This window comes from Condylura cristata, unplaced genomic scaffold (assembly GCF_000260355.1).
Source record: "Condylura cristata isolate star-nosed mole 26May11 unplaced genomic scaffold, ConCri1.0 scaffold00005, whole genome shotgun sequence".
In the NCBI taxonomy this organism is placed as follows: Eukaryota; Metazoa; Chordata; class Mammalia; order Eulipotyphla; family Talpidae; genus Condylura; species Condylura cristata.
The window spans coordinates 57,457,925-57,485,037 of NW_004567106.1; the positions used below are offsets into that span (position 1 = coordinate 57,457,925).

Genomic DNA, 27,113 nt, shown 5'->3' on the forward strand with positions numbered 1-27,113 from the left:
CTAGAAAAGGAGGAATTTGCCATGCATTGGCATACTTTTAGGCAAGTTCACCCTTGTGAAACAAGCCTGCCTATTTTCCCTTTCCCTTTTAATTAACCTATTGTAAAAGCTCAGGCATATTACTAGATAACAGAGCTGGACAGACCCAAAAATTGATGTGAGCTCTGTCCCATCTTCAAACTGACCAAGAAAGATGGATTTAAGTGTTTTTCATGCAAAATCAACCCATACTCTAGCCATGTGACCCAGAGGAAAGTGTCTTTGTCAGTGTGGGTGTGTGTATTTCTAATCATGAATAAAACAGGCTGAAGCATCTTGAAATAATATATGTGAACCAATAAAAAAAGGCAGGAAACCACTCTAGAAGAAGTCAAATTCAGGAAATAGCAAAGCCATTTCTTGTCACTTACCTTTTCTGCTGACTGTGCTGTACCAAAAAAGATGGGAATGAAAGCTAACCAAATGATGCAGGTGGTGTACATGGTAAATCCAATAGGTTTAGCCTCGTTGAAAGTCTCTGGAACACCTCTCGTTTTAATGGCATAAACAGTACAAGTGACCATCAAGAGGATACTGTATCCCAGTGAACAAATGAGTGAGAGATCAGAAATGTCACACTTGAGCACTCCCCTGGCGTTCTCTGGGTCAAGAGTCCGTTGTTCGCCATAGTCAATGATAATGTGGGGGGGATCCACAACAAACCAGACACACACTCCCATGAGCTGGATGGAGATGAGACTGAAGGTGATCACCAGCTGGGATGCTGGACTGATAAACTTGGGTGCCGTGACAGATTTCTTGCCCTGCTCAAATATTCGATGGATCCGGTTTGTTTTGGTCAAGAGGGCTGCATAGCTGAAGCACATGCCCAGTCCTAGGAAGATCCTACGGAAGGAGCAGATGACTGTATCTGGTGCCGCAATCATTAAAAAGGTGATTGAATAGCAGAGAAAAATCCCCGTGAGCAGCACATAACTAAGCTCACGGCCCGAGGCCCTCACAATAGGTGTGTCATTATAGCGGACAAAGGTCACGATCACAAAGGTGGTGGCCACAATCCCCAGGATTGCGATGAACACAGGCACGACAGCCCAGGGAGAATGCCACTCTAGCTTGATGATGGGGATAAGTTGGCAGCCTGTGCGGTTGATGTTTGGTCTCTGATCCAAAGGGCAAAGTTCACAGGAGAGCTCGTCTACCTGGTAGTTGTAGCCTTCACAACGCTCACAGTGCCAGCAGCAAGGAACTCCTTTTACTGTTTTCTTCCTCTCTCCGGGTTTGCAAGGCAGGCTGCAGACAGAAGCGGGGTGAGTGTGCTCTCTATTAGCCCACTGCATGTCTTCCACCTGTGGGTATAAAAAATTAATGAGCCTTCCATTTTTCCCCCATTTATAATATCCTAATCCTAGCCACAGGTTCACAATAAATCACTGAAGGCTGACAGAACAACTACAGTTTACCATAATAAAAGCCCAGTTTCTTTCCCTGATATTGACTTTATGAAAATGTTCAATGATTGGGTCCAATACATCATTCACATCATCAACTTGATGAGTGTCATTAGTTTCCATTTAGCGTCTCAATGTTGACCAAACTGACATTTGGGGAAAGATTTATTGGCCCAAGTAGTTGTATGACTTAAATAAATAAATAAAGCCCCAAAGCTCTAAGGAAAGTTTTACAGCTCATCACAGGTATAAAGGGCAAAATTCCTGAAACACTGCCTTAGGATATAAAATATATATAAACAGTGATCAAAGCCTATCACCATTTGTGGAGAATTTCACATCAGATTGTCAATCAATTTTCAAAGGAAATGGCAAATTGAGCTCCTTTAGTCTCTGATATTTCCCAAGTTTTCATGGTGATCATGTTTTCTGCCTCTATTTAAGCTTAAAATACACTTTATTCCGATCTTGCATGTCCATATAAATGCTGAATGAGACCATTGGATAGTAATGATTTCCATTTAACAAAAGTGGTCTTACAGGTGACCTAACAGAGTGAAAGTGGTACAAATAAGGGCATCCCTATTGTGCTTAGTATTTTCTTCTCAGTCTTTAAGTACAATCTTACTCTTTTGCATTAAATTGCAGCATACCTCTATTAAAATAAAAATGCTACTTTAAAAGATTCTGTCCATCATTGACTACTTATCACGCATGTGTCTATTTTACTAAAGATTCTCGACATCACCTAAGTGTCCAGCATATCAAGTCAATCCAACACTACCTGCCTGGAAGTAATATCAGATCTTACAGGTTACAGCAATCCTAAGTGCTTGTTACCATCTTTCAGACGCTGTTGAAAATTACCTATGTTTCTAATCAATTTACTATGGATAGAATGTTCTAAAACCCTGCCTTAGGTTAGATACATTTGCTAGAGTGACTCACAGAAGTTAAAGAAACATTTTACTTGCTAGACTACTATTTTTTTTTAAGATTTATTTATTTGTGCATACAGAACTGGGGTACAGGCCAGAGATGCAGAGGGTGAGAGGATTCATCAGAGACAGAGTGGGGTACAGAACAGGCAGATCAACAAAGTACACTACTGAAGGGAGCAGCAGGCGGGTCAGGAGGGGTCTGCCATGCCATGTGGTCACCTCCGGGGCAGGCGGGAATCGAACTCATGTGGAAGTGCCTTTAGCTTCTCAGTGCTGTGCTTTAACCTGCTGTGCCACCAGGGAGGGCCCGCTAGACTACTACTTTTATACAAGAATGACACTCAAGGACAGAGGGACTAGATGCACAGAGAAGGTGGTGGAAAGGGCATGCAAATCCCATGCTCTAAGAGGGCCACTTTCCCTAAAGAATCTTCATATGTTCATCAACTCCTAAGTTCCCCAGATTTCATTGTTTATGTTGACATCACTACATAAGCATGACTAATTCCTTGCAAGAGATTGATTCAACCCCTATACCCTCCATTTTCTACAGAAGTTCCAACCTTCTCATCACCAGTTCCTAGTCTTAAGTTACCTGGGACTTTCCAAGTCATTTTATTAACATAACATAATATACCTTCCTGTTCTAATCACAAAAAAAAATTCAAAGCTTTACAGAATGTTTTTCCAGGAAAGAGAGAACAAAATATACATTTGTTATAAATAACAATGTCACATTTGTAGACACATAGTAGTTTTAGCAGAATGCTAATAGGACAAAACTGGAAATTATGGCTCATAGGAGACCACTTGCTATGAAAAGCAGCTACTATAAAAGGTAAATTCCAAGAAGGGAGTGATTTTGTCCACTGACATAAATAGTGACAATTGACATGCAATTTATCTTCAAATAGTTGCTGAATCTATGCGGAAAGACGAAAGGAAGGAGGGAGAGAGCACCACAGCAGAACTCTGAGAAATCAGGGGTCAACTGGAAAGTACTAGAATTGTGAAATGGGGGTGTACAAAAAGGCACAGAAATAGGAGCAAAAGGAATGCTTAACATTAAAAAAAAGGAAACCTGCCTTGTTTCCCCCAAGATCAGCTCTATTAACAACCCAAAGAATTACCACTCTGTGGTACTCAGACTCCAAGATGGTACCCAAAAGCCTCATCTCCTGGGATTCATGTGTTCATGTAGTGCTCTCCTACTTTGAATAGGAGTGATCTATGCAAACTTGGCATATTCCAATGGTTGTAAAGATATTATGGCTGCTACCTTGCTCTTGCCTGGATTTCTCATTCCAGGGATAAAATCACTGTCATGTGAACTCCTAAGTAGTCTTGTGGAGAGAAACTGAGGGCTCATGCTAAATCCAGTGCCAACTGGCCATGCATGTAGGGAAACCACATAAAAAAGGGACTGCCTAGCCCTACTCCAGCTTTCAGATGACTGCATCCCTAGTTGACCCTTCACTCCAACGTCATGGAAGAGTCTGAGTTACAACAACCCAACAAAGCTATGGCTGAATTTCTGATGTATGGAAATTGAGTAAAATAATACATGTCTACAGTCTTGAACTCCTATATTCTGGAAAGGTAATATATATATAGCACACATTTCAAATTAAGTTTACTTATTTTGTGCCTCCATCAGTGAAGGAATTTATTGAGATTCTATTCAGTTATCACAAACTCAAAAAATGTCCCCTAGCTTGTAGTGTCAGAAGTATGCTTTCATCACATTGAAGGTTGTCTCCCTTTTGGGAAATGGTGACTGAGATTGTTGCTGATGAATAGAACTATTCCTTACAGATGTTTTCCCTTTCATTAGTGTACAGTGAATAGGGAGGGCAGAAAATGTAATCCCCAATTTCAATAATTGCAGAGACTTGTTAAATCTTCCCAAAGGCGGAATAGAGAATTCAAACATGTTTAATTGCAAGCATTCTTCATTGACCAAACAGATATTACTTCAAGCTTTATAAGGACATTCAAAATGAGTAGATCTACCTTGTTTACTACAAAGGAAAAAAATCTCATAACTCCACTAATTTTCTGTTAGATTTCAATGATTTACTACAGTTCTTTTATTTACTTGTAGGATTCTATTGCCAAAATAAAAGTTAAACTGGAAGCATACAGTGAGTGGCTTTGCTCAAAAATACTGAGAAAAATGAAATGCTCCACTGAGTGGTTAAGGTATTGATTTTATACCCTAATGGACTCTTATAATAAAATATTTTTTGTGAAGGCAATTATTATAAAACTAAAATTGTATTTTGTTTGCAGCTTCTATAGAATCATAAGGTTACTGTAAAAAATATTAAGCTTCAAGATTGTCAGAAACTTTAAAGGTCAGTTTATCTGAAAATCTGTCATTTTTTTCAAATTCTCAATACACTTTATTTTCTAGGAAGAATTAAGACTTATTAACAAATAAATATATTATGTCAAAAAAGCTTCAATTCATAGCACAAACATGCATTATAAAGAATAAGTACTAAAATTTCTTTGATCATTTTTCTGTGTACTGAACTAATGGAACAATTGCTTTTACATAATAGAAAATACCACTTTTTAATAGTGTAAATTTCCTTTATGTACAAAATAATACATTCAAGCTATACAAGTGACATTCTTTAGTGCAATGAATAATTAAAAAATTAAGTGTGTTTTAGTAAACTTACTAAAGACACATTTAAAAACATAACTCTTTTCACCTGGGAATCATTATGAATGTTTTTCTAAAACATGTATGCATTCTTCCATTTCATCTCTACCATGTACAATTTTAAAGAACATACAGGAGTCAATATTTTCTTCTTTTTAAAAGTGGTAAGTAGAATTAATGCCCTATAAAATCTAATATGTGTTAGATAATCTCCAGATAGACGTTAGACTTTCATGTGATACAACAGAGATATATAATCATTAAAAGTGTAAATGCTTCTATAATTCACAAGAAAATTTAAAATAAAGTTGGGAAAATTTCATTAACAGTAATATCAAAAAATAAAATATGAATATGTTGAACAAGTATAAAAAATTTTCCCCAAAATACCTGACACAGAATTTATAAATCAAAGACCCAAATTAGTGTAAAGAAATCCTATGTTCATGGAGCAGAAGATCTAACACTGCTAAAACGGCAATATTCCTATTTTGCACTACAGATTCAACAAAATTCCTATAAAGCCCCATTTCGCTTGTTGCAAAAGTAGACAAATAGAAGTTGACCCTAAAATTCATTTGAAAAGGCAAGCAACCCCAGATAGACAAAATAATCTTGAAACTGAAGAATGATGTAGGATTCACTTCCTGAATTTAAGACTCTTTAAACTCCTAAAGTAATTAGGACAGCAGAGTGCTGACACAGAGATAAACAAATCAAGGAAATAAATTGAGAGCCAAGAAATGACTCTTCTGTATATGGTCAATTGAAATGTGACTAGAATGCCAAGAAAATATAAAGGAGACAGAACAGACTTTTAAATAAATGGTGCTGGGACAAGATATGACACTAAGTAAAAACAGATAAATTGAACTTCATCAATATTAAACTGCTTTGTGCTTCAACAGATGCCATCATTTTACTGACTGCTCCATTTTATTTCCAATCACTTACACAGCTATGTGTGATCTTGACCTTGTCTAACTCCCATGTAAGCGCTGACCTCCATCTATCAACCCTTCTTCTTCCCCCCAATAGATACTACTATGTCTAGTCTCCTTTAATGACTTTCTATAACATTTATGCCTTTATATATTTATTTAATTTTCCATTTTTACACAAGTATATGTTCAACGTTTCTCAGAATCACCTAAAAAAGTTTACTTAAAATACATATCACTCATCTACTTAGAGATTACCGTTGAATTGGTCTGGGAAGGAACCACAAGTTGGCAATTTTAAGAAGCCCTCCTTCTTCCAGTGATTCTGACCCATGTAATTACAGACTCATATTTTGGTAAGTACAAATTATCAAAATGAGTAAGAGTCAGGTCTATTTAACAGTCGCTTCCCAGATTCTAACTTGGTAACTAATCACCAATAGGCACTAATCAATATTTGTTGAGTGAATGAGGAAGGTCCAAATGAACAAGTATACAGGTAGTGATGTCCTTCCCTTAATAAGGGCATGTAAGGGAATGATTGGATTGAAGTGTAAATCATGACTTAGTTTGCTCTACTGTCAGATTTGTTGAGTTCAAAGTACTGGGAGTCCAATCCAAGATGCTCACAAATGAGATGAACACATGAGCTGAAGACATGAACACATGAATATGTATGAGTGAGTTTCACAGGAGACAAAGACTTCAAAGGTATAGTCATATGCAAGACAGTTTACCACGTGAGCATTTATTGGAAATTATCACCCACAGAAACTGGACAGTACAAAGGGAAGATATACAAAAGGAGTTTTAGAAAAAGCAAATTTTACAGTGAAGACTCAGGAATATTAGTGAAGAAGGATAAAGAAAACAAATTTAGATGGAAACTAGGGAAGGATTCAGTCCAAAGGCAAGAAGCCAAGTAAAACATCAACTTCAGATGTGAGAAAGTGGTCAGTGATGTCCAGAGATACAATCAAATCTCATGAGGTTAGGATTTGAAAATTAAGAGTTCCTGGTTTCCTTTATTAGAGAAAATTTGCTTTGCTCTAATAAAGCAAACAGAGAGATGTATTTGCCTCCTATATTTCAATTGCCCCATATATACATTCATCATCTCATGATTATCTGTTCATGTGTCTATTTCCCCACCAGACTGAGAGCATGTTAATCATAGGGACAGCTATTTTTGCCTCCCATTACCTGCATTAAGACCTAGGAAATGCCCCCATCCACCCCCCGGTGGTGCAGTGGGTTAAAGCACAGCACTAAGAAGCTACAGCCACTTCAGCATGAGTTTGGTCCCCACTCCGGAGGTGACCCACATGGCGTGGCAGACCTATCCTGACCCACCCGCTGCTCCTCTCAGCAGTGTACTTTGTCTGTCTGCCTGTTCTGCTCCCCACTCTGTCTCTGATGAAACCTCTTAATGCTCCTGCACTGTTGGCCTGTACCCCAGTTCTGTATACATAAATAAATCAATCTTTAAAAAAAAGACCTAGGAATAAACAGAAATTTAATATTTGATAAATATGTCAACTGATTAATACTAGAATGTATAGTAAGTACATTTACAACTACTCAAACATGTATAGTTAATCTCTATTTTGAATAGATGGCAGCAAACAGATGTGCGTAGTAAACATATGTAAAATCCATACAGTTGCTAGATTACTTCATCCATAAAGAACCTAATTTTAAGAAGACTATACACAGTGACACATATCTCACAGTGAAGTTGGGGAGATCTAAGAAGTTAGTATTTGTGAAAGTGCTTTGCGAAAAGAAAACACAAGAGACAGACAGAAACTACATATTCCCTGAGTTAGGACTAAGAGGCAACATTTGAAAGAAGGCACTGGAAATCTTCTCTCTACCTATAATTAAATATAATTGCTCTGTTCAAAAATATCATCCGCAACAAGCAAAAAGCCACCATCTCTGGATTTCCTCCAGATCTGCTATTTCATGCTTTTATCTCCTCACAATCTCAGCACTTAATGCCAATTCCTGATAATTACTACATGAGCAGCCCCATCTTCCACTACTGTAGGCAGAGAAAGCCATCCAGATGAGCGCTTTCTGCCCTTGGCTAACAGGACTGTGCTTGTGCATGTCAGGACGGATGGCTTCAAAAGAGAGTACAGAAAATCAGACCATCATATTTTGGGGAACTGAGAGGCACTAACCCTATGCTTGAATTCTACTCCCATCACAATATATGTAAAAGTCTTGGGAAAATGTAGTGTCTATAGCAATGGTATGAGGCAGATTTATTTTTCTCATTTTTAGATTTGTGATAAAAGTTCTAATGTGAATACTGTAGAGAACAGTCATTTTTAATCTAAAACAGAGATATATGAAAATGTCACTGTGTTCATGGTTATATTCTTGATGAGCAAAATTGGAATTTAAAAATACTTCCTTAGATAAACTCTTCATTTAAGATTAATTCACCTTTGTGTTTACTATAAAAATGAGTGTTTTAACCTCAGGATAACATGGTATGTTAGATCTTTGCAAAATCATCTGTTTGCTTTTTTAATTTAAAACTTATTTAAATCTTAAAATATTACTTAAAAATAATATTAAGATATTATTGAGTAGTTAAATACATAGTGTCACCCTTGTAATAATTAAATGCAATTAAACACATCCTTCATAGCTAATGTAACGAAAAGTAAATAGTATGAAAATCAGCTCAGGACTAAAATACTCAACAGGTAATTTTATAAAGGAATTCTTTGCAGATTCCTTTTAATGATTCACATTTCTTATTTTTCCTACACTAAGTTAACTATTAATACATATCAAAACAATGATAATTCAGTATAGAGCATTCATGATATTTTACACTGTGTAACAGGTGTTCTTACAAAATACTCCTCCACTTCAATCTTAGCCCACATCACCCAGTATACATTTAACTCATCTAAGGATAGGTAGCAGAGTTATGACTTCAGATAAACAGGGTTTGGAAAGAATATTTTCAGTGACAAAATGCTTTCTGTTTCTAAGCAAACAACCCATAAAAATGAGGATGGTGATGGAAATGATTACAGTTAACACTTTTTGAGAGCATACAAGAACTACATACAAAAACTTTCCTGAGAAATGCTTATAATTTGTTCTCACAACACTATGAGCTAGGTGCCCTTTCAATTTTATTTAAGGAGTTACAGAGCAGCAGTTAACTTTCCCCCAGGACACCTAAGATAAACATGTAGGATGCTGGGCATGGCTGGGATTGGGGTACCACTCTAGAATCAGTTCTGGTAAGCAAAAATATGAATATGAAGTTTTGTGAATTTTAGTTCTCTTTCCATACCTGGTTATGAGAATACTATCAGCTTGGCTTAATCCTCCAAGCCATTTGAAGGATCATTTTTGGGAGATTTTCAGATTTATCAGACTAAAGGAAAAATATCTAGACATTCTGACATCTGGTGATTTCCCAGTTACATTCACTGTCAACAAATTCATCCATGTGCAGAGATTTAAATCAGTGTTTTAGCACACTTTAAACTATGAGTAGAATTCAAAGATCACTGGGCATGAAGAAATTCCCTACCATTCAAAGCAGACATTAAATCCAACAAATAGAAAAAAGCAATTTATGTAAAGAGGAGGTATGTTTGCAGGCAAAAGATCAAACAGATCAGAAATATTTTTTAAAATGCATACATAAAGGAATTATATACAAAAAATGAATATTCAGAAGGTATTAAAACCATTATATGTTAAATATAATACTTGTTATAATTTCAAATTCACATACTTGCTTTAATTATAATTGATAACTACTATAATTGATAACTATTATAATTGATAACTTAATTATAACTATACATAATAGAATTCATAGCAATTATGAATTTTAATTTCAGAAATGGAAGTTAATAGAAGCTTAGGTGACTACCAAGAAAATACATTGAAAAGAGAGAGAACAAAACCAGAAGAGAATCAACAACTCATTCCCAAACACCCAAGACCTAATAGTAAAAATTCCAGAGGAACTAATATGAAATAAAAGATTAAAAGATCTGACTGAGTGACCAGTACAAAAAGTAAAGTTATACACACATCATGACAGATCTTGTTGGGATTTAAGAATAATGAGGATAAATATGATATCTTCAAAAAATCTGGAAACAAGAAGCAGTTTCAAAAAATTAAGGGTCAGAATGGCGAGAGAAGCAGGAAACTATGATAGTGCCTTCAATTTCTAAAGTAAAATGATTTCCAATCTAGATCTTGGCAACATACACTTTAATCCTAGCAAAATGTAAGTAAAATATAAATTTGATGAAAATATTATTAAATTTCATAAAATCAAGTGCCAACTAAAATATTTAAACAAAATATAATGAAATTAAGATATTTTAACATATTCTAGTTCGCCAATCTATATAATTCAGCCTCAGGAAGCTACTGGTGATATGTTGTCACTAAATAGGAGAATAAAAGAATGAGGATGGGTGGGAGGCGGGCAGAGGAGATAGGTTAGGAAACTGGAGGTATTATGGGAAGAAATATGAAGAAAATCCCCAGAATGCTGGTAAAAGTAGATACGGGGTTATATAGTCAGGTAAATACCAGTCTAAATGATAGTAGTTGGAGCTGTGTCTCCAAGAAATAAATGTAGCTAACCTCTATCATCTAAGGAAAAGTTTGGTACTGAGTAGGCACTGAGTACCTAAAGAGCAAGTAAACACTATACAACCAATAATATTTTAAATAATGATTAAAAGCCACAGAGACAGCACAAATTTTCCAAGAAAGCAAAATAAATCAAAGAATACTAAATGGGTAAACCACCCTTACATGGTAATGTAATATCTTGTTTCTGTATTGGGAGGTAATAAAATTCATGTAGGAATGTATGTGTGTGTAAATGACAAAGACAAGTATAAAGAAGATGATTTTTTCATTGTATGGTAATAAGTCAATATAAACTGACATAGCTAAAAAATAGAAAGTAGAAAGTAACACTCAGCAAGTTATTCAGAAACAAAGTAAAACACATCAAGGAACAATAAGTTAAAGAATTGGTTGTGGTTACCTCTGGTTGTATGAAGTATAGAGCAGGCAAATTGAGGGGACTGCTGTTTTCCAAATAAGTCTTGTAGGATGAATGAAATTTTTAAAATCTCATATAAAAATAAATTTAGTTAAACATTTTAATAAGAACAGATCGAAATAAAAAGTTAAGATGTTTATGATAAGGGAAAAGGAAAATAAACTGAGGCACAGGAAAACTAAAAATGAAATGCAGTTTAAAGAGCCCTACAGGAAACACTGAAGTGAAGGAAAGAGTTGACAAATTTTTGCTGAAGAACCCAACTTGTGAGGTTTCTAAAACAAGTACCTCAAGCCACTGAGAAAAAAATACAGAGATGGAACCAAGAAGAGAAACTATGGAGGAAAGCAGAGACTATGATAAAAGCCATAGAAAACATAAGTAAGATGGTTAACAGAGGAAACAAAACCACTGTTATGGAAAAATGTAATCAGAAGTAAAAGGAAAGAAAACATCTTTGCTGAGGAGACAGCTATACAAATAGGTTGGAAGGCAAATTTATTGGAAGGGACTGACTAAATAAGACTTTTTGGTGGGTGTTACAGATTAAAGAAAAGTTGAACACAAAGTAAAGGAGGCAGAATGTGTTTATCAAGCAAAAAAATAAAAAAGATAATCTCAAACATTTCTACTATAATGTAAATAAAGAATAAAAAGATGTATAATATTTTTAAGGAGACTTTTATGATCACATAATTAACAACCTGCCAAGTTTCCTTTCACACTTGAGGACTAGAAGAAAACTGTCTCACATGTAGTCACTGAAAAAGCATAATGTTTAAAAATACTTTATTGCAAAAAAAAATTGCTTAAATATTTAAGTTTGCTGAAAATTGATGCAACCTTGAAAAGTCCAGAAAAGGAACTATAAATATAAAAGACAAGACTCCGATTGTTGAAGTATGTGAGAAGTCTACACTGATTTTTTTTTTTTTTTTTTTGCTTTTAAAAACTTGGTGTAGGTCAGAGGTTATGTGGGGTGAGAAGATCCACCAGAGACAGAGCGGGGAATAGAACAGGTATATTTATTAGGGGGAAGGATGACCTGAATAATAATAAAACTGCATATTAAAGACCAAGAAGAAAGAAAAGTGATGAATTAATTAAAAACAAAATCCAAGAACAGTTTCTATAGAAAACAAACTTATGAATAATAGCAGGTCTACAAATACAGGTTTTATGGACTCCACACCCTCCTCAGTCACTGAAACTACAACTCCCAGCAACACCAAAGGGAGGACTGTGAGGACCCAAGGGTGGAGCTAAGCAACCATTTTGAGACATTTGGGCTATAAAGGAGCCATGTCGAGCTGAGGGTCTCTCTCTCTCCCTTGGCATCATGGCTGGCAGCTGGTCATTTGGCTTTTGATCAGCTTTCAGTGTGCTATTGGGGTTCTAAGTCAGCAGAACTGGTAGGATGCTCTAGTTAACTTGTATCTCTCTTTCTAGGGATTTTTTGACATAAAAGCTAGTGAGAATACTCTGTTCACTACTATGTAGTGACATGAATCTGTATAAGAACTGGGATTTGTTTTCCAAATGATTTTATTATAAAATAAGAAGTAATAAAAATAAATGAAGTTAGTACTCAACTCTAAAACTAGGCAAAAATAATGACATAAATCTAAGAAAACAGAGAGAAGAACTAATAACAATAAAAGTGCATATTAAAGACCAAGAAGAGAGAAAAGTGATGAATTAATTAAAAACAAAATCCAAGAACAGTTTCTGTAGAAAATACTTATGAATAGTAGCAAGTCTAAACAGAAAAGAAGAAAAGAAAAAGGAGAACAGTGAAATAATTCAAAGTTATAGTCCTAATCCTGAGGTTGTGGGAAAAATCATATGCACAAAACAAAGGGAAAAATAAGAAAATGTTTTATTGAAAAAATAACATAATTTATAAAATGTAGAATATAATAATATAATGATTATAGCCTTATCAACATAGCACAATCTCCTGAAATACTGACATAATTGTGTTCTTTAACTGCTGTATTCCTTGGCTTCTTTCTTTCTTGGCTAAACCTTTAGAAACAATGTTTTAAGCCCCTTGTAAAAATCGTTGCCATCCAAACTAGCTTTTGTAATCTACTCATCTTAAATAGAGACAAATTATATTTTTTAAAGATTTATTTATTTATTCATATAGAACTAGGGTACAGGCCAGAGATGCGGAGGGTGAGGGGATTCACCAGGAACAGAGTGGGGAGCAGAACAGGCAGATTGACGAAGTACACTGCTGAGGGGAGCAGCGGGCGGGCCAGGAGAGGTCTGCCTTACCATGTGGTCTCCTCCGGGGCAGGCAGAGGTCGAACTCATGCAGAAGTGGCTTAAGCTTAGTGCTGTGCTTTAACCCGCTGCGCCACCAAGGAGGGCCCAAATAGAGACAAATTATTAAGTGTTCAAATCCAATGACCTCTCTCAATCCAACTCTTCTTTGAAAGCCCCCCTTTCTTCATCTTGAAATACTCAGCACTATTGCCTTTCTCTTAGTGTCATGAATAAGTGTTCTCTCTCTTTGTCGTTAGTTCCCTTGATTCTAGCCATGGTTCTGTCCTTAAGGGTTTTTTATTTATTTTTTTCTAGCGGCTACTTCAACATCCCTGGCTTCAAACATCATTTCTATACTTCAGTACTACTCTTGTGGCTTGCCACATAATACAGTATTTACAACGGCCTTCTTAGTCACCGCTATGACATAAAGTATGAGAAATAAAACTCATATCTAATTATGATGATATACAATATCTGGCGTAAGAGTTCTCTAATTTGTACAATTGAACTTTATACCCAATATCATCCACCATATATAATTTATCTTAAGCATTCAATGTTTTATACAATCCTATTGCAGTCATTTATCATCATGCAATTTCTTGATCACCATAAAGAGTTTACAACTCGATCATCTTTCTCTTCTAATACATCTTGTATATACAAATCAGAGGTAGATAAAATCTATTCTAAACATTCTCTTTCACTTGCTTTATTCCCTGGCAGAAAATTACAATGAATGACACAGAGCAAAAATAGAAAGTGGTGACCTAATTTGAGGCTGCAAACATTGCCTCAATCTTTGTTTTACCTACAGGAATTATAAACTTTGTTCTATTTTTGCATTCATTTTCTTAAATATATCCTTCAGTTTTCTTTCTCTATTTATAGCTGTTTTACCCCTGCCCAACATACCATTGTTCTATTTCTGACAATCATTCAGTTCTGCATATATGGAACCTGGCTGTCAACATTATATCCTAACAACAATTAAAATACTAAACAAGCCCTCCCTGGTGGCACAGCGGGTTAAAGCACAGCACTAAAAAGCTAAAGCCACTTCAGCATAAGTTCGATCCTCACCCCGGAGGTGATCCACATGGAGCAGCAGACCTCTCCTGACCCACCCACTGCTCCCCTCAGCAGTGTACTTCATCAGTCAGCCTGTTCTGCTCCCCACTTTGTCTCTGGTGAATCCTCTCACCCCTTGCACCTCTGGCTTGTACCTCACTTCTGTATGCATAAATAAACAAATCTTAAAAAAAAAAAGAAAAGAAAACTCCAAAGCCATGTTTTAACACTTCTGCATCAATCAAGCTTTCCAGGCTTGAATACTCAGAAGACTTCACTGTGAAATATAATAGAAAATGTATAATATGAGTATGCACTATACAGCAGGTATTGTTCAAAGCATTTTAGTCAGTTGCATATATTTAAAACCATATTGTTGCTTTGACTCAAATTTAAATATGAGAATGTATCTATCATTTATGTTGTTATACATTTCTAGTTTTCAATAAGTATATATCAACCTACATAACTTAAAAGTCATGTCTGACAAAGGCATTTTCAAAAGTTTCATCTTTATATCAATATTAGAGTTTAGGAATCAAAGATTTAAAGCCCTTGATCAGTTAACTAAATGCATTATTCTGAGTTCAGTTCCCCCATGTGTGAAAAGAAGTCAAGAATGCTTACTTCAAATACTGTTGTTTTTTTTTATTTTTGAATAAATGACTGGAGGAATCCATATAAATCTAGGATAGAAGGGTCTAGCCACTTCCGCCACCTTCGCACTTATTTACTCGCTCTGCTTGTTCTGTGCTTGCTGCTATTCTTCACATATACATTTCCCCTGCTTGTTGCTTGAATGAGATATTTTATTTTCTGCTGTAAAATAACTACAATGAAATACAGATATATTGTTTGAAAGAAATCTTAAATGTGATTCTTGTATGAAATTTATAGAGAAATGTAAATTCTGAAATTTCTTCTTTTGTCATTTCAAAAATGGATGCCGCATATTAAAATGTCAGCTTTGCTACCTTGTGTTCCCTGAAATGAATTTTGTTTGACCAAAAGCAATTCTGAAAAGTGAATGTGTCTTGTGGAATCAATGAATCTCAATGAAATACAGGAAGACAATGAAATACTTATATTCTATTTATTGGAATGTGTCTCCATACTGCAACAGAAGGCATGGATTCTTGAATACAACCAGCCCAGTCCTGTAATCTGAATTTAGGCTCTGATATTAACATTCTTAGAGGCTAATCCTATTGTATTGATCACCCTGTGAAATATGGCCCATTGCATTCCAGCACAAAAACTTGACTGAGTCTCCTCAGAGTCTTACTAGGTGATAATGTTGGCGAAAACTACACACATGTAACTATGGACTGCAAAGCAAATCAATGACAGTTTGTCAATCAAAATATAGCTGTAAACAAACTCAAGCTAAAAGCTGAATACATTTTGCATTGCCAATGACACCTCAGATAGTTTTGTGACTCACCAAATCACTGATGATGTGAAATGGGTGTGACCTCCCTGCTTCCAATTCTCATGGTTGTCTCTTGTTATTTTTTTTTCAATTTCAAAGCCCATTGTTTACATGTACATATTATAATTTAGTCATGTTTCACATCTATAGAAATATGGAATTTGATACTACATATCAAATATTTTCTCAAATGAAAAATTAATAAAAAAGAACTTTCTAAATGTGTTTTGTGCTTCAGTTTGAAAGGATAGAATTTGAAGAATAGAATGTTGCCTCCCTATGTTTTATATGTTTACCAGTAAACATATAAAAATCAAAACATGTAAATTTAAGTTTTAGAGAAACCACTGAAGAATAAATCAAACAAAAGAGTGGCTTGGTAGAAAAGAACAAGAAGAAGGCAGATAACGTTGGTATAACATAACCCAGAAATAGCTTTCTGCCTTTAAGAATAAATCAGAACTGAAATTAGTTAATCAAAATATTTTTTTAAAGATTCATTTATTTATTCATATGGAACTGGGGTACAGGCCAGAGATGTGGAGGGTGAGAGGATTCACCAGAGACAGAGAGGGGAGCAGAACAGGCAGATCAACGAAGTACGCTGCCGAGGGGAGCAGCGCGGGGTGGGGGGGAGGTGCGGGGAGGTGTCAGGAGAGGTCTGCCACGCCATGTGGTCACCTCCAGGGCAGGCGGGGATCGAATTCATGCGGAAGTGGCTTAATCTTCTTAGTGCAGTGCTTTAACCCGCTGCGCCACCAGGGAGGGCCCAATAAAAATAATTTTTAAGTCTTTAGGAGCAGTTGTTTATTTCTTTCTGGTTTCTTTAGTCTTCTTGTTTATTGTCATATTATTCTGTCAGGCACTAAATTACAAAACTTTATCTAAAATAATTTAAGGGCATCACAAGTCTGATATATGACATTCTTCACTAATTTCCTATTGATTGGGTAATAATAGAAATAAGTGTAAGAAGAAAAGATTTAATCGTAATTTAAGGTTTCAATTTGTGTATATAGATCGCTTCTTATTTTTAGAAAACCATTCTGGATATGACAACTGTCTTGCCTACAACTGAAAATGAAAGGGTGAGAACAGAATAAATTATGATCTCAAAACTCAAGGAAACACTTAACAAAACAAATGCAAAGAACACAAATAAAATTATTTAGAACACAAACACCAATAAAACAAAATAGATGCAATTCATCTTCTTGATAGATTCATCGGAAATTTAATCTAGTCCGTGTGAACAGAACAGAGTAAAGTACAATTTACAGCCTAATCCCATGGCACTGAGCCAAACTGCAGACAATATTCATAGTGAGATGTAAAAAAAGCAATATAAGAAAATGATGAAAAGAGCTTCAGAAGAACTGCTCAAACTTAGTAAAAAGGTTGGCAGATTCTGGCTTGGTTGGATGGACTTACCTTACTTCGTGGATCATGCTGCCAAAAGCTCTGGTCAGTCTCTGCCTTATCACACATAAACTGCCCCCAAGGACTATCCATTCATTACAGGAAATGAGCAATTAACACAACCAACAACACTTACTGTTGTTGCTATAGTCCCATATTCTTGTCAATTGTTTAAATTATGAATTAGAAACAACTATTGTCTATAATTATTTTCTTAACCATTAATACTGATTGTTAATTAATTTGAAGGCAAATCATTTTTTTTGAGGGTTTCTGATATTTGAGACTCCAAGTCATTCTGTGAAGTCCTTTTAATAAACTATTATTGTGTTCAACCATTAAAGGTTTGGTTTTTTCCGTGTTTGTTGTTTCCATTTACTTAGCTGCAAATGATTGAATACTTTATTCTTTATTCTTCCCCAAGTACCATGGGTGACTAGGAATACTTTCAGAATTAGTTCCACTTGGAACACTGTTTAAATCCTCTATGCTTAAAATTTGATAATACCCATGAAAAGCAGTTTGACTTGCTGTCAAAGGAAAAGTCCTAACTCACAATGCTAAAATAGATACAATGGCTCTGTGCAAAAGCACCAAATAATCCAGTTGAAGAGTGAACAGATTCTTCTCCTCTCGGAGCGCTGAAAAACCAGCTAGAGTACCTTCTTGCCGCTTGTCCTCAAACTATTGTTTCTGTGTTCCATAGTGAGAGTTGGAGAAGCATCTCCTTTGTCTCAAGTGACTTGAATGTGAAACAAAACACTTTGTCTCCATGAAATAAAATTAGTCAAGAAAGTAGATGAATGCCTGAATAATTTCAGTCTCAAAATGTGGCCAAAGTTATTGTTTCATATTCAGATTGGCACCTGCATTGCAAAGCTCCAAACAGAGCTCAGGATGACAAGACTTAGAGGTACCCATTTTTCCTTTTGTAAAGTGCACATGGTCTTAAACTTTTACTTAGAGACCTTTTCTCACTTTCAGAGGGAACCTCCAGTCCTGTGAACATCAATCATAGTCACAACTGTTTAAAACAACCAGGCAAAGTCTTTAAGTGTATTTTTGTTCCAAGAAAAACTATTTTGTCTCAGATGAGAATTTTAGCTCCACGACATTGTCCTTCATTTCTTTTCTAGCCAGGTATAAATGCCAACACTCCTTTGGTGTCTTTAGTATGATTTATCATCCACAAGGACACATGAAAATATGGTTATAACAATAAATATTATCTCATAATGATATATAACCTTATTTAAAAATAAATTTTATTTAATAAAAATATTAAAATATTATTGAGGAGAGCAGTGAAAGGAAAAATACAAAGAAGACAAAAGTGGTAGCCTGTTTTGGCCCTGGTAAGTAATCTGCCTCCAAAGAAGCTGTTTCCTAGTTAAGAGACCTTCACAGTAACTCCTAGTAGACACTAGCACTCAGCTGACCTTGCAGTGCCTTCAAGCTAGGACATTTTTAAGATGAAAACTTTAAAATCTTAAGACAGAATCAAGCAGCTATATTATATTGATCTGGGTAATGCTCGTGCATGTACCACAAGCACAGCAACTACGTAGAAAGCCTGACACTAACACCAGACAACACCAGAAGCAGGCACCGAATGCCATCTTAAAATTGCTCTTTGATGCTCTTACTATCATCTCTTATTTTTCTCTCGTATCAGTACAGGGCACGTCATGGTAGTTTGTTTCCTCTTCTTAAGGTCCATCTAAACTCTCAGGACAATATTCTCCCCTTTAGATTTCATAAAACAACCTTATTGACAACCAAAGGAAACATCTGGAAGTCACTCTTCATGGTTGTACAATCCTACATGTCCGAGAACTGAGGGTTTATATTAAAAATATAAAATCTTTACCGCAGACCAATATAGTAAATTGACCCTCCCCCCAAATATTTCATTCTCCCTAAGATCTCTTAAATCACATGCTACAGCATTTTATTTCTTTGCTTGTTCAAAATGACTGTAAAATAAAAATATAGAGAAGTCAGTAAATTTTCCGAAGTACTTATTGAATACATACTTTTTCGAAAAGTAATGGGAAATGTACTTTAGCTTCGCCTTTAATTATGAATTACAATGGAATTCTGGTTCTAAAAATAAGTCAGAAGAGAAAATTTTAAATGAAACATAACTTCATATCCAAATAAGGTAAGTGATACTGGGCCCTGAGAATTTTCAGATTACATCTTATTTACTGTTCATTGTCTTGCTATGGATCGAGTAAAATTCATATTAGATGGAAGAACACAATCAATATTCCAGATAGTACTTTTACGTATGTTAGTAGAGAGTTAATTATATGTGAACATGAGAACCAAAACTCAAGAGTAATAATGACTAATAGTTAAAACCACATGTCAGGGCCCTCCCTGGTGGTGCAATGGGTTAAAGCACAGCACTGTTAAGATAGCAGCCGCTGCTCCAGCATAAGTTTGATCCCAGCCAGGGAGGTCACCCACATGGTACAGCAGACTTCTCCTGCCTCGCCAGCTGCTCCCCTCAGCAGTGTACTTCATTGGTCTGCCTGTTCTGCTTCCCACTTTATCTCTTGTGAATCCTCTCACCACCCCTGCACCTCTAGCCTGTACCCCAATTCTGTATGCATAAATAATAAATAAATCTTAAAAAAAAAGTGTCAAACACACTTCACAATTCAAAGTTCTTTTTTTTTTTTTTTTAAGATTTATTTATTTATTCATACAGAACTGGGGTACAGGCCAGAGGCTCAGGGGCGGTGAGAGGCTTCACCAGAGACAGAGTGGGGAGCAGAACAGGCAGATCGACAAAGTACACTGCTGAGGGGAGCAGCGGGCGGGTCAGGAGAGGTCTGGCTCGCCATGTGGTCTCCTCCGGGGCAGGCGGCAGGTGGGAATCGAACTCATACGGAAGTGGCTTCAGATTCTCAGTGCTGTGCTTTAACCCGCTGCGCCACCAGGGAGGGCCACAATTCAAAGTTCTTTATGGGTATTTCCTTATTAATCCTAAAACATCCCATGTAGATGATAGGTAGACAGACAATAGGCAAAGCTGAGCTCAAACACACAGTCAAATCAAAAAACCCCACCAGCCCATGCATGCTATTTTTCAAAGAGCATATTACAAATAAGCATCACAGAGACTATCCAAATAGACTTCACAAAGAGCAATAACCATGTCAATCAAGAGGTAAAATTTCAGGAAGACAGAGTAGACAAAGCACTGTGATGAACATAATTAGAGATCAGGAATAGTGTAAGAATCAGAAATTTCAAGAACTAGACCAAGCAAAATGATGACATCAACAATTTAGCAGAGACAGACTGGTCCTAAGGCAAGGTACCTTTGGATACATTTTCCCAGAGCAAAATCATATATGCAGGTGGCATGAATAATGTGCACAGGAACTGGGCTGCAGAGAAGTAGTAAACCAAAATGTGCCCAGTGGTGATGTACAAGGAAATGCCAGTGACTGGTAATGTCTATGCCTGTTGATCAATCCTAGTGTCTCAGCCTTAACAAGGATATTCAAATCCCCTCTCAATGATTGGCATGCTGGGTGGTTCTTAATGGGTTCACACTGTCTTGTGCCTCAAATCAGTCAAAAAACACCACTTACATGGTTTAGCAACTTAAAATAAGACAAACTTGTGGGGAGCGTAGTGTGTTAAGAATCAGGACTACTAATAAAACATGCTTAATTAATTTCATGGATTATAGAAATTTTGAGGGTAAATGTGAATTTTCAGAATTCTGTGTGGTATGGACATACACCATTACTTTAAATTGGAACAGAGTATTTCAATGTATGTTTTTTTCTATTATGCGGGCTCAGTGTACAGGCAGTCAAGTTTAGTGCCTTTGAAAGCCATTTGCAACTGGATATATTGTCTTCTCTCTTTGAAAGTCTCTTCGATCACTCTCTCATCTTGACTAACAGTATCTGTAATTGCAATTGTGTCAACAGACACCATCATTTTTATGATGGGAGAAAGAAAGAACAACAAATGTATTGCACTTGAAATCTAACCCAAATATAGAAAGTTGTGCTGACAGAAAGGAATGATAATCTATATCTACATATCAGCAGCAATACTTGCATCCTGCAACTTGATGGGCAGTGATATTTAGTGGCCCACATAATTTTTTTTTAAGAAAAGATTTATTTATTCGTACAGAACTGGGGTACAGGCCAGAGATGTGGAGGGTGAGAGGCTTTACCAGAGACAGAGTGGGGTACAGAACAGGCAGATCGATGAAGTACACTGCTGAGGGGAGCAGCGGACGGGTCAGGAGAGATCTGCCGCACCATGTGGTCACCTCCGGGGCAGGCAGGGATGGAACTCATGCGGAAATGGTTTAAGCTTCTTTGTGCTGCGCTTTAACCGCTGCGCCACCAGGGAGGGCCGGCCCACATAATTTTTAATCTACAGTACTGATTACGTTAGTCACTGATTTTATTTTAAAACTGCAAGTCAAATTAGTAGCAAGTCTTCTAATTAATTGTTAATAATCTAACTAGTTTATACACTCCAAAATAACAATGTTCTCTATATTGATAAAATGGTAAGGAATAGAGGGAAATGTTAAAATTATTGTATTTTTGATTCACAGATTTGAGAAAGATGTTTGTTTCCAGCTTGAGAGTTCAAACAGCAGGGGAAATGCTGTTATTCAGTCTTCCATTGTTACTTTTAAATGAATCCAACAATAAATGGAAATTCCTGCATAGAGATGAAATGAACCAGAATAATATCAAAAAATAAGTACAATGTATAAAAAAAAAAAAGCTAAGACTTATGGGTCAAAATATGTCCTTTTTTGATAAGAACACAGCGTGATAAGTATTTAGGTCTTAGAGAGTAAACAGACTTCTTTCTGCAACAAGTTCCTTCAAGGAAACTAAAAACACTATAAAGAAACCCTGCAATATTCTATAAGTACCATTTTGAAATTTTTGTGCTAGAATAAAACAATAATGGAATTGACAGCATGTGCAAATAGGGTATGGATTATACTATTATTCAATAAAGAGCAATAAAACACATCTTCGCTAAATTGGCTAAAGGGGATGTTAATAAAATACACCCATCACTGGCAAACCTGTATTCAATTTCATTATTATACAACTTATGAAATCATGTGAGCTGCCCAAATCCTCTCTTTAATATGGGTTTTTGTAAGCAAATGTAAGTTAAATGTTCCAAATCAGTTATTTTTGCCAAAATTTTGTTGATTGACTTTTCTTTTTTATAATAGACTCACCATATGTTCTACTGATCTAAACAGTTGTCCATAAACTACAACATATATTCCATTATGTCACTTAGATCTACCATAATTGGTATTAACAGCTCCTTCATACAGAACCTTCTTAAGAAATAAAACCTACAAAAATATTAAAACAAAAACCAGTTCAGGATACTATAATGTATAATTAACAAAATGATCATACAATGGCTTGTAGATTTCCCCACTGTGTCCACAGATTTTCTTTCATTGTTCTGAACAGGGGTATGTGATGTATAAAGACATTTTGTCTTACACTTAAATAGCAGGTCTGGTTGACGTAGTCTTACAAAATCCCTAATTACCCAATTTCCTGAGCATCTATAATTTAGAAATTCCAAGGGTACATATTTAAAAAAAAAAAACAGATAATAAAAGACAAATTATCACTGTGGATGGGTCACTAGAAGGCATGAACTCAGGTTGGAAGAAATAATGTGTCTTGCTTTCCAAAATTTTATTTAGAAATATTGAGGAGGAGGAGGAACTCTAGATGAAGAAGAATGAGAAACTAGTCTATTTGTGTCAAAGGCATCAAGACCAGAGATTTTTTGTAGTAAAAGTGAGGAGCTCACTTCCAATTCATCCCAAACTGGTAATAACAGGTTAGTTTTCTTATCACTTTTCTGTCTCTTAATCAACACAGAGTTCTGGCATTAGGTCTATTTACTGTATCGAGTTTCATCCGTTCAGAGAAATGTAACACTCAGTGTTTACTGTTGAAGAAACACTCAGTTAATATAAATCAAATGAAATGTTTCAGCGTGACATATAATTTAAGAATCTACATTAGGAAATGAAAGTATACCATCTTCTAAATCAGCAGTCTTTTAAAGAGAGCATTTCTGAATGTCAAAAAGAAAGAATGTCAAAGAAATGCTGAGAGGATGTATGTTTATGCAAATGGCTAATAATCTTTAATGTTTCGATACTTCTCATATGTGGGTATGGTGGTATTCAACCTAAAAGCCAGTAACAATGAATGTGGCAAGCTAGCAGCCCTAGTTATCTCCCCTTGTTGTATTGTAGTTACTAAGGCATTTTGCCCTCTGAAATGCAAAGGGATTAAAATCCACACTCAGATAATTATGCTAGCAGTAGTATTTTTAAATTCTTGATAATCTGAACCCTTCTTTTCAAGTATCTTGTTTCCACTATCAGAACATCTGCTTGCCCTATGATGTTAGAAGTATAGTTACCAGCTCTATTCACTGCCTCTCATGTCACCAATGAATGTTAAAACATGCTATTATTTTTATTTATTTATTTTTACATCATTGTTCATTTTGTGCCTTTTCACATCTCAGTTGTAAGACCCTAGGACTTCACAGCACCAACCAATACACCCATCGGTCACCACCGTAGGGTTAAAAAAAAAAAAAAAAAAAAAAAAGAAAAGACAGGAAAGAGGGAAAGCACAATAGTTTGTATTCTCTCAAGAATCACAGAAAGTTGAACTGATTGTTACATGGAGACTTACTACAGATTATTTCTTTTTGGATATTTAAAGCTTTATCTAATAAAATGCTAAAAATTAAATTAAAAAAAAATATATCCTAGTAAAACAGACAGTAGTCAAGACACTCCAGGAATGAATGTCTCACCCCACCCTACCCGGAAACCTCATCTACCTGGGGAAATAACTGCCAGAGATGATGTGACATCTACCTGAAGGTATCCTCTGAGGGCTCATTATCCTTGAGAGCAGGACAAGTTGCATGGTAAAGGCTCTCTAGAATGAGAACTCTTTAACCAAAGTGCTACCAGTTCCTGCATGAAAAGTGTTCTGGGTGGGTGTCTGCTGAGCAACAGGAGTTGCAGGGTTGCCTGGAGCTGCCGCTAGAAAAGGAAAGCAAGATAGTTTTCTTCAGATCTTGAGAAGTGTGTCCTAACACATGTGAGAACAAAGAGAGTGCTTATTTCTAGAGATTTCTAAAGGCTGGAGACTTGCTGGAAGAACGTGAACCAATAGGATAGAAAATGATGGTCACAGTGTTTCAACTAGTCCAGAGATAAAAATCAGTCTAGGAGTGACAGCAGTTATGTTTGGGGATCGTGGCTGATGGCTTCAGAACCTGCAAGATAAGAGGAGGATTTAGTAACCCACTAGTCCAAATGGCACTGTGGTGATGTGAAAAAAATAGAGGTTCAATAGTGGGCAGTCACCACACTTTGCCAGCAGCCACTTACTGAATCAATGTGACATTTATCTAGCCAAAGAGCTTTGATTAGAGATTTTGATCAATAGTATGTTCCAAGTGATGCAACAGCGATTACTTTTTAAGGTTCTTAATGAAAGAAGATGGTTTAAAACTGAAGTCCACTTAAAAAAAAAAAAAAAAGCATACAAACTACTAATCTGGAAACTGCCTGTCATTCACAATCACCAACAGATGGAAGTAGAAGACAAGAGTAGGGTCAGAAACATTTCCCAATTACTGACAAGATTCCACTTAAGTAAGAAAAACTCAGTCTTCCCTAGTGCTACCCAACTAGCTACAGAGACAACAATAAGATGTACAAAAAGAGATCATAAAAATTCACACCCTTGTCTCTACCATCCTGCCCATAAACCCTCACTCACGTTAGTTGGTCAACATAAATAGCCTATTCTGGGGGGTAGGGAGAGGAGTTGGATTTGCTTAGAATATGAAATGCCTGATCTAAATGATGCTGAACTTGGTTTAATAGCCAAAACTCATCAGAAAGTTATGGAATCTACATTGGACTTTTTTAAAAAAAAAAACATAAAATTTAGGAGTTACATTTTTGCTCTTCCATATGTGCACGTTCCACTCACGCTACACCGAATCACCTGTGCCAATTACCCATATGCTTCCCTCCCCTACACCTTCCTCCCTCCTTCTCTTCCTCACCCCATTCACTATGGTAACCATTATATTCTTACACTTAGTTCAAGATTTATTCTTGCTGTATGTGGCCTGTGTATGCACTTCTTGTTATTTATATTCCACAGGTGAAACTATTCTGCATTCAACTTTTTTTTAAAAGACAAAAAAAAAAAAGAGAGAGAGAGAGAGAAAGATCTTCCTTTACTCCTAATAAACCAATATTATTGAATGAACCATTTATAATGATAACGAAGGAAGAAATTTGACTGCCGTTTTATATCAGTTTGGAGAGTGTCAGCACTGGAATAAAGAACAAAAGAGCTAAGTGAAAAGTAAGACAGGAGGCAAGCTTTAAACTGTCTTTTTCCTCCATTCAGACCTTTCAAGCATTAATTCATAATACTCCGCCTAAAATTTTGTGAATTATCATAATAGCAGAATATAGTGACATTGATGGCAACAGAATAAAAGACACATTCCAATAAAATATTTCTAAATGATTCATTTTTAATTTAAAAATTATCTTCTATAAACCTAGGTAATTCAGAGCTAATGTCAATCTTAAAAACTAACAGGGCTGTCTGATCAGCATAAAAAATACTTGGTTCTCTCATTTATATTTTTCTATGAGAATTACAGTTTTCTCTTTGCATATCACTTCTGTGGACTATTATTTAATATCACATAATTGTAAATTTTAGAAGACTAAAATATGGCAGACTTTGGGGTAAATTAATATTTCCTAAATTTATATGCAGGTCACTGATCTACTGCCTGCTGAAAAATATTTTAAAAACTGCAGTACTTTTCCTAATTTTAATTAAAATATATCCCCAAAGTTTAAAAATGCCAATCAGTGTTTTTAAACTGGAACTCTTCTTCCATTTTATGATATTAAAATTAAATTAAAAAAAAGGTTGATATGAGGTTTTACTGGTTGCTACAGTATTATGACACCTGTTTGTAGTTTTTAATCAGTTGGAGATTCTTAAAAATAGATTTGGATCTAGTTAGGATGAAATAATGCTAAGTAAATGTAAATTCACTATCAAAGATGATGATATTGAAAGAGAAATCAAGGAAAAGTTAGAGCAAATCAAGACATACATGTCTTTGAAAATAAAACAGAGAACAATGCCTTTGGAAATTAACATCTAAGCAGCAATGATTCAACTCTATTCCTGCGATTCTTCAAAATGCCATTCTATTATACTTCTTAAAATTATTTTTTAAATCTATGCCCCAAAGTTTAGATGCTGCAAATGAAAATACAAAAGATTCACAAGTATCCAATAAAGAAAATGTTATTTTTTTTCTGAAAACAGTGAGCCATCTAAAGACTGAATCGTTTCTTAATCTAGTTTTGTTTTGTGTTTTACATAATGTACTCACAAGCCAATGTTTCTCTAATTTGCTCCCTACAATGAAACCTGCAAAAATGCCAAGTAACTATTGTTTGCAAAGAAGTACTTTTCAAGTTGGGTATTTAACAATTGTGACAGTCTCCATGCAGGATTTTTTTTTTCATCCTAAAACAGAACTTCTTCATTTATTTATTCATACAGAACTGGGGCACAGGCCAGAGATGCCGAGAGTGAGGGGATTCACCAGAGACAGAGCGGGGAGCAGAACAGGCCACTGAGGAAGTACACTGCTGAGGGGAGCAGCGGGCGGGTCAGGAGAGGTCTGCCGAGCCA

At 35.8% G+C, this 27,113-nt stretch overlaps 1 protein-coding gene across 3 annotated transcripts in view; it reads right to left on the reverse strand.

Annotated features, from left to right (window-relative positions):
- The window catches only part of GRM8 (glutamate receptor, metabotropic 8), a 697,091-nt gene that overhangs the window by 86,072 nt on the left and 583,906 nt on the right, over positions 1 to 27,113 (reverse strand). For all 3 annotated transcript variants that reach the window (XM_004676994.2, XM_004676995.1, XM_012721074.1), the window contains exon 9: positions 411 to 1,346. In XM_004676994.2, coding sequence (XP_004677051.1) covers positions 411 to 1,346 — 936 coding nt within the window. The remainder of the gene's footprint in view (positions 1 to 410; positions 1,347 to 27,113) is intronic.